Consider the following 13870-nt stretch of genomic DNA (forward strand, 5'->3'; position numbering starts at 1 on the left):
CTGGGCCGGAGGAGGATTAAAGTCTGTCACAGTGTCACCTCCCTTCATTCAGCACACTCAGCAACTCCTGACTCATAGTCAGAAAGCTGCTTTTTCAAATCCTGTTGACATTTTTCCAGATTTTTTTCAGAGCTTCAGGCCCACCTCTTTTGCAAAATTACCAGTAGACACACTACCTATAATATAATAATACATTTACATTGATATATTTTGCAGATGATTTTAGCACAACTTGCATTTTATCAATCCATGCATTCACTGTATGGATATATTGTTTAAGGTGCTATTTACAAGTAACATATCCCAACCCTATCGTCTCACATTGCCAGACTTTTGACTTTTGAATGACCTGTTTAGACCTCATGACCCACATGTGAAGTGCCCAACTACAGTTTATTTGTGCTGTTGACACTGTAAAAAAAAAATTGTTTTAGTCAACACTTTTTCATAGTGTTTGTGCCGCCTTGAAATTTTAAGTTAAGTCAACTTAAAATGTGAAGTTGTATTAAGTGAAAACTTTAGTTATTTTCAACACGTTAAATCCTGGTAAGTTATTTTAAAGCACATTTTTAAGCTGTGATAGCCAACTACAGCAATAATTTGTAAGGGTTATTTGTAATAATTGATACTGTAAGAATAGAGGGCAACAGTCCCAATCAATAAGAAAAAAGTAATTTATTTTTATTTTCCCCATTGTTGTAATATTTTTTTAGATACAGACCATGAGCTCTGAGGTGAATTGTTGATATGCTTCTGTAAAGGTCACCATGATTTTGCCAAGTAAGACATGTTCCTAGATCAACATATTTTGTTGATCACTGAAACAATATTCCTGTCTGAAAAATTACTCCTAACCCTACCCATAACGTAACCCAGTTGTAAGCTTAAACTTTACATAAACTGTAAACTTGTCCCTCAAATTTCATTGGTTGATTGAAATGTTGTTCCGGGATCATCAAAGATATTGATCCAGGATCATGTTGTACTTAGCAAAATCACGTTCACCATCTGAATGAGATTATTTTCTCACTTTCATGCTTTCGTTCTTGCTTGCTTACTTTTTTTTTAAGTCGTGTTTCATGGAGAAAGAAGAATCAGTTGTTTTAGTTTAACCTGGAAAAGGCAAATGCCATAAAAACTCAGCAGTGACTGCCCACTCCCATAAGTATCTACCTTTCAGTTAATAATCAGTTTTGCTATTTGAATTGTGTCTGTCAAAAAGTGATTATTTCATAAGACATCAAAAAGCAAAGTACTTAATTAATATTTATGAATATATTAACACATATATATTGTACTTGTAATTTACTTATATCTTATGCTTATTTAGCATAAAATTGATGATTTTGACACTGGCTTCTGTACATAGTGTGCTCTGCCATCTAGTGTATACTCTGTGTCATTACATGCTTGCATTTTTCCTCATTGTGACTCACGTGATGATTCTTATTTTGCTTCTTTGATCCTTTCTGCAAATCACAGACGAGTAATGTCTTAATCCTTGTATAATGTCATTGCCTTGCTTACTAGTTAATGGAATTAGCAACTGTTTATTCCTGGTGATCTTTGTCAAGTAGAGCACTACCTATTCTTGCCTAATCAAGTGAACCCAAAGGCAAAAATAAACTCATAGTTTACCTCCTCTTTCTTACAATTGCATTATTTCTTGCTGCTAAAGGTGAATGAACACAGAAACATTATTAATACTAACATACTTTATTCAAAGTTTAATATTGCTAGTTGCACAAAGAAACCAGTGTGCAAGTCTTGAAAGAGGTCAGCTGTTCTCTATCCATCACAGATCATCATGTTCCTCGTGTTCACCCTTAAGCAAGATCTTGGCTTTTATCATGTTCTCCGCCACTGCACACAAAGAAAGATATAGGCAGGGGAAATGATTAATGCATGCTTAACTAATGACTATAGTAAATCAAATATTAATTATCAACATTAGCACGTTCTGTAGCAGAGAATGTGTTACAGGTGAGCATGAATAAACAAATGAACAGCTCAGCTCTGCTGTTGGGAGCTTCAGAGAGTGGGAAAGCTCAAGCTGAACCATCCGTGCTTGACAACTATAGAGCTCCTGCCTCTCAGCGGAGCTCATTAGACAGCAGAAACACACTCACAGAAGTCCATGTCGACTGGCTCATACGTGTACATTCGGTTGGCGTACTTTCCAACAATGTCAGCTCGCACAGTCAGTGAGGGATCTAGGTGCAGGAGGAGAGAAGATGGAGAAGAGTGATTCTCACGACAACATAACCTATAATCGCCCCCAAATCAAATCATTTTACATAAGGAAAATGAAATCAGGGCCACCAAATTTTAAAAGCAGTGCAACAACTAGGCCTACTACTATGATGTGTAAATTTCAGTACTAGAAAATATATAATATAATATAATATAATAAAGTGTTTTATAACTGTTTATTAGGAAATATGTGAAAACTCACCAACAAACATGATTCTGGGGACATAAAAGCCATCAGGGGCCAAGTGTTCATCGGTGGTCTCGTGCTGGAAATCACAATCAAACTACTTGGTCAAAAACTCTTTTGAATATTCTTACTGTTTTAAATGCACACTCCAATGTCTGCTGAATATTATACAAAATTTGTACTTTACCACTAAATTGAGCATGATGAAATCAGATTTGGCCAGCCTTTGAATAGTTGCATGTTCAGAAAAAGCCTTTTTCAGAGCTAAAAATAAACAAAAGAGTCGAAGAAGAGATGAATAAATTTACATGCATTTTAAAGCAAAGATTTATTTCTCTCTGGCTGTCATTTAAAGCAGGGGTTTTCAAACTGGGGTTCAAAAATATAAGATTGAAATAAATCATTGAATAATATTAAAAAAATTATTAAAATGATATAAAAGTATTTGAATAAATAAATAATACCTCTAACAGGACAGTGCTATAATTAGAGGTATTATTTATTTATTTATAATTATTTTTTATTTTTATTTTTATTACATTTTATGAATTAAACAGTCCATAAACCCTTTATCACTAATAGAAAAAATGAAATAACCCATTAAAACATGAAAGTATTATGTAATCATTTAAGACATTTCTCCTTATAGAACATTTTGGGGTTCTTTAAATTTGAGTCGATATTGAATCCCACTGAACCTTTTTTCTAGGAGTGTATATAGCAGCCTTTTAAGGGACCCTTGCACAATCATGATGATATTTGGATGGTCCATGGCCACTAAAAAGTTAAAACCCCTGATTTAAAGGAACAGTGCACCTATTACTTTACTGTACGAGTTTGGAGTTTTACTTGTATGTATCTACAGCACAAGGAAATAATCTATACCAGAGGTGTCCAAACTCGGTCCTGGAGGGCCACTGTCCTGCAAAGTTTAGCTCCAACTTGCCTCAACACACCTGCCTGGAAGTTTCTAGTATGCCTAGTAAGAACTTGATTAGCTGGTTCAGGTGTGTTAAACTGGGGTTGGAGCTAAACTCTGCAGGATAATGGCCCTCCAGGAGCAGGAATGGACACCTCTGGTCTGTACATTTTTATTTCATTACAGATCATGTATACTGTTTGAAAAAAGATGCAAAATATGCAAACCTTTACTGTGCGGACAATCCTCCAAATGATGAATGACCATCAATGGCTTATTACTACAGTAAAACAGATATTAAAAGCCTGATTATACATAACATACAGGTGAGAGTGGAGTTTATTGTGATTGTATAATCTTTAGGTACCCTTTGACTGCTTTGGTCAGTCCCTCCTCATACGTCTGAACCCAGGTGATGTCATCGCCCCAGCCTGAAAGAAACGAACCACTTTGAATGGGATGTTTTTCTATGATTAGTTTGCCATAGTATAAGAACAAAAATGGACTTATGTGATGCTGTGATTCATTGATACCTCTTGAAAGAGTTTGGACTGTCTTTTTTTTCCTTTGAGTAGAGACGTCACAGAACACAAAGAATAAAAATAAGACACAGACCATCCAGTGCTGCATGATTATAGTATGTTCTGCTGTGCTGAAAAGAGAGAGAGAGAGAGAGAGAGAGAGAGAGAGAGAGAGAGAGAGAGAGAGAGAGAGAGAGAGAGAGAGAGAGAGAGAGAGAGAGAGAGAGAGAGAGAGAGAGAGAGAGAAGAAAAAGAAAGGCAAAGGATGACTAATGCTCTGAATATTAGACAGTTTTTAAGGTTGGGTCCACCTACTGGCATTGCAATGACATTCTGTCAAATAGATGACAAGAGCCGTTGAACTGGACAAACGTGCTTCTGAAACTTTGTTCTGACAGCAATGAGTGACAAATGTTTACTTGAATAATACAGCATTTTAATTTGAGAAACTGTTTGTTTTATAATTTAACTTGACAGTATTAATGAGAACTACAATTAATATTTTCACCTACAAATTTGCCCTGTATAAAATGCTATTACGAAGCGAAAGTAAACTTTTGGTAACACTTTATTTTAAGGTGACATAGTAACGTGTTACTACGTGTACTTACTATAGTATTAACATTAAATTATGCATAATTACAAGTAGCTAACTCTAAATGCTTTAAATAAAATATTTTAAAAACAAGTAACTAACCCTAACTGTAACTCTATAAGTACATGTAGTTAATTAATATTACTCAGTACATATATACAATGTAACTGTCACCTTAAAATAAAGTGGAACCAAACTTTTTTTCCATAAAGATTTCCTTTGACATTCAAATTGTAACTACAGTTTTGCATTCTCTAAACCAACATTCCTTTTATGCTGCCAAGTTTGGAGCAAAATACAAAAGAAACCTGTTCATGTCAAATGAGAATAATGTGAAACTAATGAGGTAGTTTGCAGTGCTCCAACAAACAACCCAGCCTTTATATATTTGGATAATACATTTAGATTCAGATTCATTCTGCCCCATAGCACACAATAAATAATTTCAGGAAATTAAGAAAATAGCATTTGCAAGTAAAAGAGAACCTACCGGGAATGAAACAGGTGAACCAGAGCAACTGTCCCTTTCTCCAAGCCGACAGCAACTATATGTTGTATGTCAGGCAATTTATAGTCACACTGTGTAACCTCCCAAACAGGTTTTGCATACAGGAAATACAGAATTCCTTTCATGTTTATTTAGCCAATCACAGAAACTCAGTTGATATCTTTATGTTGCATAATATGTAAACATGACTTAAGAAAAATGACTTTTTCTTAAGTCATTTTATTACAGAAAATATTCTTTGCCTCATGCTGTTTAACTATTCAAGGTATGAGGTTTGAATATGCACACCTTTATGCAACAAGCTCAGAAACCTGTCAGTTTTAGGTGGAGACCTTTGTGCTTAATGATTATCCTGCATCTGTATTGTCAAGATTTGAGGATATTTGGGATAATAATGGAGAACCACTAGTGGATTCAGACTGAAACGTTTTAGAAGTTTTGAAAGACTACCCAACTGAAAAACACAGTGGTGTGATTGATCATTTGCTGGTTGATGTTCAAAAACACCATGTTTCCAACAAATGCTAACATTCAACGGTTGTTCTTTTTAACCCTTTCATGCATAGAGGTTATTACAGTGGACAGCTATTCAAAAAGCATTTTCTTGCGTATGCATGGGTTCTGATCGCATAGTTGCACATCAGCCTCTAGAGTGGACACTAGTGCATCATCCTATACTTTGCCACCAAATGGCAAGCCGTTGTACATGGAATTAAATATAATCCATGTTACTTGATGTCACAATCACCAGTGAGAGTGCCCGTCATTGCCATCAGAGGGCACTCCAACCCGGACTAATATTACTGTCAAAGACTCCATTACCCATAACACACTGCCTGGTCTATCTGCCATGATTGTTCACAGCTGTTTACAAGTTATACAAGTTGTATAGTCTTTGACAATAATATTAGTCTGAGTTGAAGTGCCTTCTGATGGCAATGACGGGCACTCTCACTGGTGATTGTGACACTTGTAATGCATTGCTTGGTACATCAAAAAAGTTATCTGCTTATGTAATGCATGTTACTTCAAATGCGTTACTTTACTCGTTACATCAAAAAAGTAATCTGATTACGAAATGCATGTTACGTGTAATGCATTACTTTACCTGTTACATCGAAAAAAGCAATCTGATTACGTAATGCATGTTACTTGTAATGCATTACTTCACTCATTACATCAAAAAGTAATCTGATTACATAATGCACGTTACTTGTAATGCGTTACTTTACCTGTTACATCAAAAAAGCAATCTGATTACGTTATGCACGTTACTTGTAATGCGTTACTTCACTCGTTACATCAAAACATAGTCTGATTACGTAATGCACGTTACTTGTAATGCATTACTTTACCTGTTACATCAAAAAGTAATCTGATTACGTAATGCACGTTACTTGTAATGTGTTACTTCACTCGTTACATCAAAAAGTAGTCTGATTACGTAATGCACGTAACTTGTAATGCGTTACTTTTACCTGTTACATCAAAAAGTAATCTGATTACGTAATGCACGTTACTTGTAATGCGTTACTTTACCTGTTACATCAAAAAAGCAATCTGATTACGAAATGCATGTTACTTGTAATACGTTACTTCACTTGTTACATCAAAAAGTAATCTGATTACATAATGCACGTTACTTGTAATGCATTACTTTACCTGTTACATCAAAAAAGTAATCTGATTACGAAATGCATGTTACTTGTAATGTGTTACTTTACTTGTTACATTAAAAAGTAATCTGATTACATAATGTACATTACTTGTAATGCGTTACTTCACTCGTTACATCAAAAAGTAATCTGATTACGTAATTATGTTACTTGTAATACATTACTTTACCTGTTACATCAAAAAAGCAATCTGATTACGTAATGCACGTTACTTGCAATGTTACTTTACTTGTTAAATCAAAAAAGCAATCTGATTATGTAATTCACACTACTTGTAAAGCATTACGTTACTTGTTACATTAAAAATGTAATCTGATCACGTAATGCACATTACTTGTAAAGCATTAACCCCAACACTGCTCACATTAGATGAGATTTGAAAACAAATGCATTTTTCCACAGCCTGAAAACATCAATAGATCAATATAGATTTCAGTCTGAGGTTTTCTCAGAGAGGAGAAACAAATTTGTCCATTTTGAACATAATCAGAATGATCAGCTAATAAGGGTAAACTGACGTACTCTGGTAGACTGGAGGGAGTTTGAGCATTTTCTATATTGTCTAAGTTGGGTTTCCACTGAGTTGTACCTTCACCAGTTGTAGAGATCACAAAAAATCTTGACTGTGGTTATTATAATTCATGCATGAAAGGGTTGAAAGATACCACACACACTGATCAAATTAAAAATAGCAATTATTATTTTAATGTATTTATTTGAGTTATTTCATTATTATTTTATTTATTTTTAAAGTACATTTACTATTAAATTCATCATTTTTATAGGCTATTATTTTTTTAACTAATGTATTCATAAATAAATTAGTTAAAAATAACAATAAAATCTGTATTCTGTAATCTGTATTTATTTTATTTTAGTAAATTAATTATCATGTATTCATTTATTTTTCATCTGGTCTGTTAACACTGATATATGTTCCAGTTTTGGTCTGAAACAAGAAGAGGGACCCATAGATATACATAATAATTATTATCTAGGGAGAGACCTGACATAAATTTGGACAGCTACAGTGTTCTACTCTTGTTTGTTGTTGTCATGGACATCTGTAACCTTTGGCGACTGCCTAGGTTCCGCGCAAGCGCAGAATCGGCACAGTGAAGGATTGTGGGATAGAAAGCTATCGCCACGGCAACAGCAGAGTTTAGCGAGCGGAAATCTGCTGCTAGCAGAACAGAAACGGCGATTAATTACTAAAGAAACATCTTTCACACAAAATACTGGTTTAGTTTGTTGCCATGAACGAATCAGTTATCAAAAAGACCCAGGAGACTCTGGGAAAAGTGATCAAAAAGCCTCCTCTGACAGAAAAACTGCTCAGCAAACCGCCGTTTCGATACCTGCACGATATCTTCAGTGAGGTGAGATGCTAAAAACATTATGATGATGACATAAGTGCTGTTTTATTTCCCTCACCATCTACATGTTCACATTTACACGGTTCAAGTCCAGTTTATAGATCTCAACGTGCTAGCCTGCTAATGTAGCCTGCGCATAGTCTTCAAAAAATGTCAGATAAATCATAGTATATCAGACTGAACGTGTAAACCACTAATATTAGCTTTAATATTTGAGCTGCCAGAGCTTTGCATTAGTTTCAGGGTTTAGATGATGTTTGTGTTTTGATGTGCAAGTTGATAGAATATTAATTACAAAAACTTAAAACAATGTTAGCAATATAATCTTTCTTTTAAAGACAGTTTTGGTTTACTGTCATTGCTCAGCTCTTGTTGAACTGTTTACCTTGTTACTAGGCATAGCTCTGTCCACATGGTTATGCAAACAAAACTAGAGGGTCTACGACATGAATGTAGATGATCTTGACATATCCATGAGATATCACAAAGATGTGCTTCTTAATCTAAAGAATATACATACTGTCCAATAAATGGCAGCCATTGGCAACAAACATCATCATCCAATGGTTGTTCATTTTTAAGTAAACCAGAGTACCCTGTTAAATGCCATGCACACTGAGCAAATTAAAATAGCAATTCAGAAATGTGTGTATTTTTAAATAATTAAATTGTATTTAGAAGTTATTTAATTGTCATGTCATTTTATTTTTGTTTCAATGCATGTACTATTAAAGGATGAGTCCACTTTCAAATTAAAATTTTCCTGATAATTTACTCACCCCCATGTCATCCAAGATGTCCATGTCCTTCTCTCTTCAGTCGAAAAGAAGGTTTTTGATGAAAACATTCCAGGATTTTTCTCCATATAGTGGACTTCAATGGCCTCCAAACGGTTGAAGGTCAAAATTACAGTTTCAGTGCAGCTTCAAAGCATTCTACGTGATCCCAGACGAGAAATAAGGGTCTTATCTAGAGAAACCATCACTTATTTTCTAAAAAAAAAAAAAAAAAAAAAAAAAAGTTTATACATTTTAACAATAAATGCTCATCTTGAACTAGCTCTCTTCTTCTTCTTCTTCTCTATTAGAATTCCAGCAGTGTAGACGCTGCTAAGTGTATTACTGCCCTCCACAGGTCAAAGTTTGAACTAATTGTTATATACTTGCACTAGCATATTGTATATGACAATTTAGGAATTTTATATGGAGAATAATCCTGGAATGTTTTCATCAAAAACCTTAATTTCGTTTTGACTGAAGAGAGAAGGACATGGACATCTTGGATGACATGGGGGTGAGTAAATTATCAGGAAATTTTCATTTGAAAGTGAACTAATCCTTTAAATTAATAATCTTTTTTAATACATTTATAATATACCGATGGTACATTTAGTTGATACAATTATATACAGATAAGATAAGTAAGCTTCTTTACTTGTGAGTACAGTTTTATTGCTGGGTGCTGGTCTAAATTGGTAAAATAAAATGTGATTCAATAAAATGTGATCAATCTCTTGACACACACTTATTATTATTGACACGCGCTTATTTTTTTATTATAGCTGTTTTCCCATTTTTAGAACAATAGTAAAGTTGTAAACTATAAAATAACATAAATTACATTATTTAGTGACCAAAATATGGTAAACGCATCAGTCATGTGAAGGCCAAGTATGGTAAAACATATTCAGAATTTTTTTCTCTGCATTTAACCCATACAAGTTAGTGCACACACACTGAGTAGTGAACACACACACGCACACACACACACACACACACACACACCCGAAGCAGTGAGCAGCCATTTTTGTTGAGCTATTGGGGGTTAAGTGCCATGCTCAAGGGCACCTCAGTCATTTCCTGCCAGGATTGAGAATTGTACTTTTGTCCAGAAATTATTGTACACATAATTTATATTTGTCTACAAAATTAATTACAAGCCTTTAAGTAAAAACCAAGGTGTCAATATCATGAGAAACATGAATTCACTCTGGTGTGTCCAAACCTTTGACTGGTTCTAGACAGTATTAGGTAAAGGAAGAGGACAGTGGGTGTGTTTGTATCCAGAGATAGGTCTGCGGGTTGTAAGCTCAGCTAAAATTAGCTAAATAGAATAGAATCACCCTTAAGATCACACCGTCTGTCTACTGTATGCATCAGAGTTGGCAGGTCTGCTCAACAAAACCAGCCCAACTGATAATCAAAAGTAGCCCAGTCTCATTCCGGGTGGGGGGTGGGTAGTCACTTAAACCCACGGACTACAAAAACTACCTGCAGCAACAGTGTAAAAGCCCAATTCTGCAGCACTTTTTCAACACTGGTATGCATACTGTCCTCATATGAGTTATGCCATTGCTTGTAGCCATATCACCCTGTAGCCCAAGACCGGTTGCCCACTGAAGCTAAGCAGGGCTGAGCCTGGTTAGTACCTGGATGGGAGACCTCCTGGGAAAACCAGGTAGCTGCTGGAAGAGGTGTTGGTAAGGCCAGCAGGGGGTGCTCACCCTGTGGTCTGTGTGGGTCCTAATGCCCCAGTATAGTGACGGGGACACTGTACTGTAACAAGCACCGTCCTTCGGATGAGACGTTAAACCGAGGTCCTGACTCTCTGTGGTCATTAAAAATCCCATGGCACTTCTCGTAAAGAGTAGGGGTGTAACCCCGGTGTCCTGGCCAAATTCCCTCCATAGGCCCTTACCAATCACGGCCTCCTAATAATCCCCATCCATTGAATTGGCTCTTTCACTCTCTCTCCTCTCCACCTACAGCTGGTGTGTGGTGAGCGCACTGGCGCCGTTGTACTGTGGCTGCCGTCGCATCATCCAAGTGGATGCTGCACACTGGTGGTGGATGAGGAGAGACCCCTGATATGATTGTAAAGCGCTTTGGGTGTACAGTAGTACATATGAAAGCGCTATATAAATGCCTCATTCATTCATTCATTGCTTGTCATAGTATAATGTAGTGTTAAAGGGTTAGTTCACCCAAAAATGAAAATTCTGTCATTTATTATTCACCCTCATGTCGTTCCACACCCATAAGACCTTCGTTCATCATCTGAACACAAATTAAGATATTTTTGATAAAATTTGATGGCTCAGTGAGGCCTCCATTGCCAGCAAGACAATTAACACATTCAGATGTCCAGAAAGTTACTAAAGACGTATTTAAAACAGTTCATGTGACTACAGTGGTTCAACCTTAATGTTATGAAGCGACGGGAATACTTTTTGTCTGCCAAAAAAACAAAATAACGACTTTATTCAACAATATCTAGCGATAGGCGATTTCAGAACACTGATTCATGAAGCTTCGAAGATTTACGAATCTTTTGTTTCGAATCAGTGGTTCGGAGCGTGTATCAAACTGCCAAAGTCATGCCCCCCAGTGGTGAACCATTGAAATTTTGAAACACTTATGACATAACGAAGCCTCGTTTACTAAAATCACGTGACTTTGGCAGTTTGATACACACTGCCAACCAATGATTTGAAACAAAAGATTTGTAAAGCTTCGAAGCTTCATGAAGCAGTGTTTTGATATCGCCCGTCACTAGATATTGTTGAATAAAGTCGTTATTTTGTTTTTTTGGCACGCAAAATGTATTCTCGTCGCTTTATAACATTAAGGTTGAACCACAGTAGTCACATGAACTGTTTTAAATATGTTTTTAGTAGATTTCTGGGCATCTGAAAGTGTTAATTATCTTACTGGCAATGCAGGCCTCACTGAGCCATCGGATTTCATCAAAAATATCTTAATTTGTGTTCCGAAGATGAACGAAGGTCTTACAGGTGTGGAACGACATGATGGTGAGTAATCAATGACATAATTTTCATTTTTGGGTGAACTAACCCTTTAAATTGCATTTTACTGAATATTTTGTAAATTATTTCTCCATCATTAATGTGAACAATTTACAAAAGTAAGGATAACTTTCTTCCAAAACCTAGTGAGCTGCCTGTGTAGCTGAGTTGCTGTCTACGTAGAGTGTTCCAAATCAATGACTTATGAGGTTCTGTTTCAGCAGTAGACAATAACGGCAGTTTCCAGCTCACTAGGTTTTGAAACCGAGTGTATTGTCTTTAGATTTTTGAAATATAAACCTGGTTTTAATATTTTGTTTACCCATTTTTTTAGGTAATACGTACCACAGGCTTTATGAAAGGACTTTATGGAGAAGCAGAGATGAAGTCAGATAATGTGAAGGTAAAACACCAATAAAAATGTGTCCACGAATGTTTATGTGCACAGTTTTTCTAAGTTATATTTGGTTGGCTCTTCTTTATCCCAGTGCTCTTTCTATTCTATTCTAAAAAAAAAGTCACAATTTCCACAGAAATAATAAGCAGCACAACTGTTTTCAACATTGATAATAATAAGATTTTTTCTTGAGCACCAAATAGGCATATACTATAAAAACAATATAGGCATATTAGAATGATTTCTGAAAGATCATGTGACACTGAAGACTGGAGAAATGGCTGCTGAAAATTCAGTTTTGTCATCACAGGATTAAATTACATTTTGGTATATATTAAAATATGTTAAATTGTAATAATATTTCACAATATTGTTTTACTGTATTTTTGATCAAATAAATGCAGCCTTGGTGTGCATAAAAGACTTCCAACCCAAAAAATCTTACCAACCCCAACTTCTTAACAGTAACTTGAATCATTATTTGTCAAATCCTAATGTTAAATCCTGCACCTTTTAAAAGCCAGTTCACACCACACCAAGAGACATTCTACAACCTGACAATCAGCGATTGAACATGTTCATTCAGCAAAAAAGAGCGCCGACAACAGATGACGACAGACTGATTCGACAAAACCCAACAAAGTGTCAGTTGCTGTCTGTCGGTGCCATTCGAATTGGCCTTAAGAGAAATTTTAGGCTAAATACAGTATGTGTGTGTATGTATATGTGCAAACCAGACACTTATTTCTTGCTTATTGCAGTACTACTTTAAATCATTTTATGTTCCTTGCCAATTAATCCACCTACTCGGCAGTGTTACAACTGACCTTTCTATCTGTCCGATCTCCTGCCTCATTAAGCGTTCTTGGATTCTATAGCCGCAGTATCTCAGACTTCCACTCAGCTGTGTTTTTTGCTGTTTAGGTGTTGACATTGATCAGATACCCTGAGTGTAACTCAAGACTCTCCATTTAATTAGCGTGCCAAAGTCCCACGTCGTGGTGATCCATGAGGTGTGATAAATCTCCCTGTTAAAAGCTTGGTGCCTTTAACTAGTTTTACTTGGATCAGTATCACTGTGACCCTGTTAGAGAGGCAGGTAACTAGCTGACCACATCACTCTGTGTGCAAAATGAGGAGTTCACGTCTGATCCTTTTCCAAATGGCGGGCAGTCTAAAAGAGCTGTGGCCTTTGATGTCCCAGCATGCATAATAAATGATCTCCCCACACCTGTGTGAAGCATAACAGCGTGACGGTATACCATGACATTGTGATGTTTTGATAGCGCCACAGTTTTAACACTTTCAGGGGAATCTACTGAGCCAACTTATAGCTATATATTATTTGCATATTAGTATTTTAACACAAAAAAAATTAAACAGAAAATAAAACTATTTTAGGACTTTTTCAATTTTTTCTTTGCATTGTGATATTTTTCAGGATATTTTGTGAATATATATATATATAAGTATAAATTTCTAACTCATTAATGCTGATTTAAATTAAAAACTGTCATTGTATTAAAGGATTAGTCCTCTTTTAAATAAAATATTTTCCTGATAATTTACTCACCCCCATGTCATCCAAGATGTTCATGTCTTTCTTTCTTCAGTTGAAAAGAAATTAAGGTTT

At 35.6% G+C, this 13870-nt stretch overlaps 2 protein-coding genes and 1 pseudogene across 6 annotated transcripts in view; 2 read left to right on the forward strand and 1 right to left on the reverse strand.

Annotated features, from left to right (window-relative positions):
* Positions 1-1700: 1700 nt before the first annotated feature.
* agr1 (anterior gradient 1) lies at positions 1701-5086 on the reverse strand. 2 transcript variants are annotated; one of them, XM_048194554.1, is made up of 8 exons: positions 4966-5086; positions 3893-4011; positions 3727-3790; positions 3587-3639; positions 2628-2704; positions 2456-2519; positions 2130-2213; positions 1701-1863 (listed from the first exon to the last, which is right to left on the reverse strand). In XM_048194554.1, the coding sequence occupies exons 2-8, from the start codon at positions 3987-3989 to the stop codon at positions 1796-1798; spliced, it is 507 nt and encodes a 168-aa protein (XP_048050511.1). In that variant the 5' UTR covers positions 3990-4011; positions 4966-5086; the 3' UTR covers positions 1701-1795. The 2 variants fall into 2 exon arrangements, with proteins under 2 accessions (XP_048050511.1, XP_048050512.1); XM_048194555.1 differs by having other exon boundaries at positions 3893-4006; positions 4966-5059.
* Positions 5087-7759: 2673 nt separating this feature from the next.
* Positions 7760-13870, forward strand: part of traf3ip1 (TNF receptor-associated factor 3 interacting protein 1) — a 33327-nt gene continuing 27216 nt past the window's right edge. Inside the window, exons 1-2 of one of the 4 annotated variants that reach the window (XM_048194556.1) lie at positions 7760-8038; positions 12175-12243. In XM_048194556.1, the coding sequence (XP_048050513.1) occupies positions 7916-8038; positions 12175-12243 (192 nt within the window). In that variant the 5' untranslated portion in view covers positions 7760-7915. The remainder of the gene's footprint in view (positions 8039-12174; positions 12244-13870) is intronic. The other 3 variants (XM_048194557.1, XM_048194558.1, XM_048194559.1) reach the window with 3 other exon arrangements.
* On the forward strand, positions 10389-10505 carry LOC125270902 (annotated as a pseudogene).

This window comes from Megalobrama amblycephala, linkage group LG6 (genome assembly GCF_018812025.1).
Source record: "Megalobrama amblycephala isolate DHTTF-2021 linkage group LG6, ASM1881202v1, whole genome shotgun sequence".
Taxonomy (NCBI): domain Eukaryota; kingdom Metazoa; phylum Chordata; class Actinopteri; order Cypriniformes; family Xenocyprididae; genus Megalobrama; species Megalobrama amblycephala.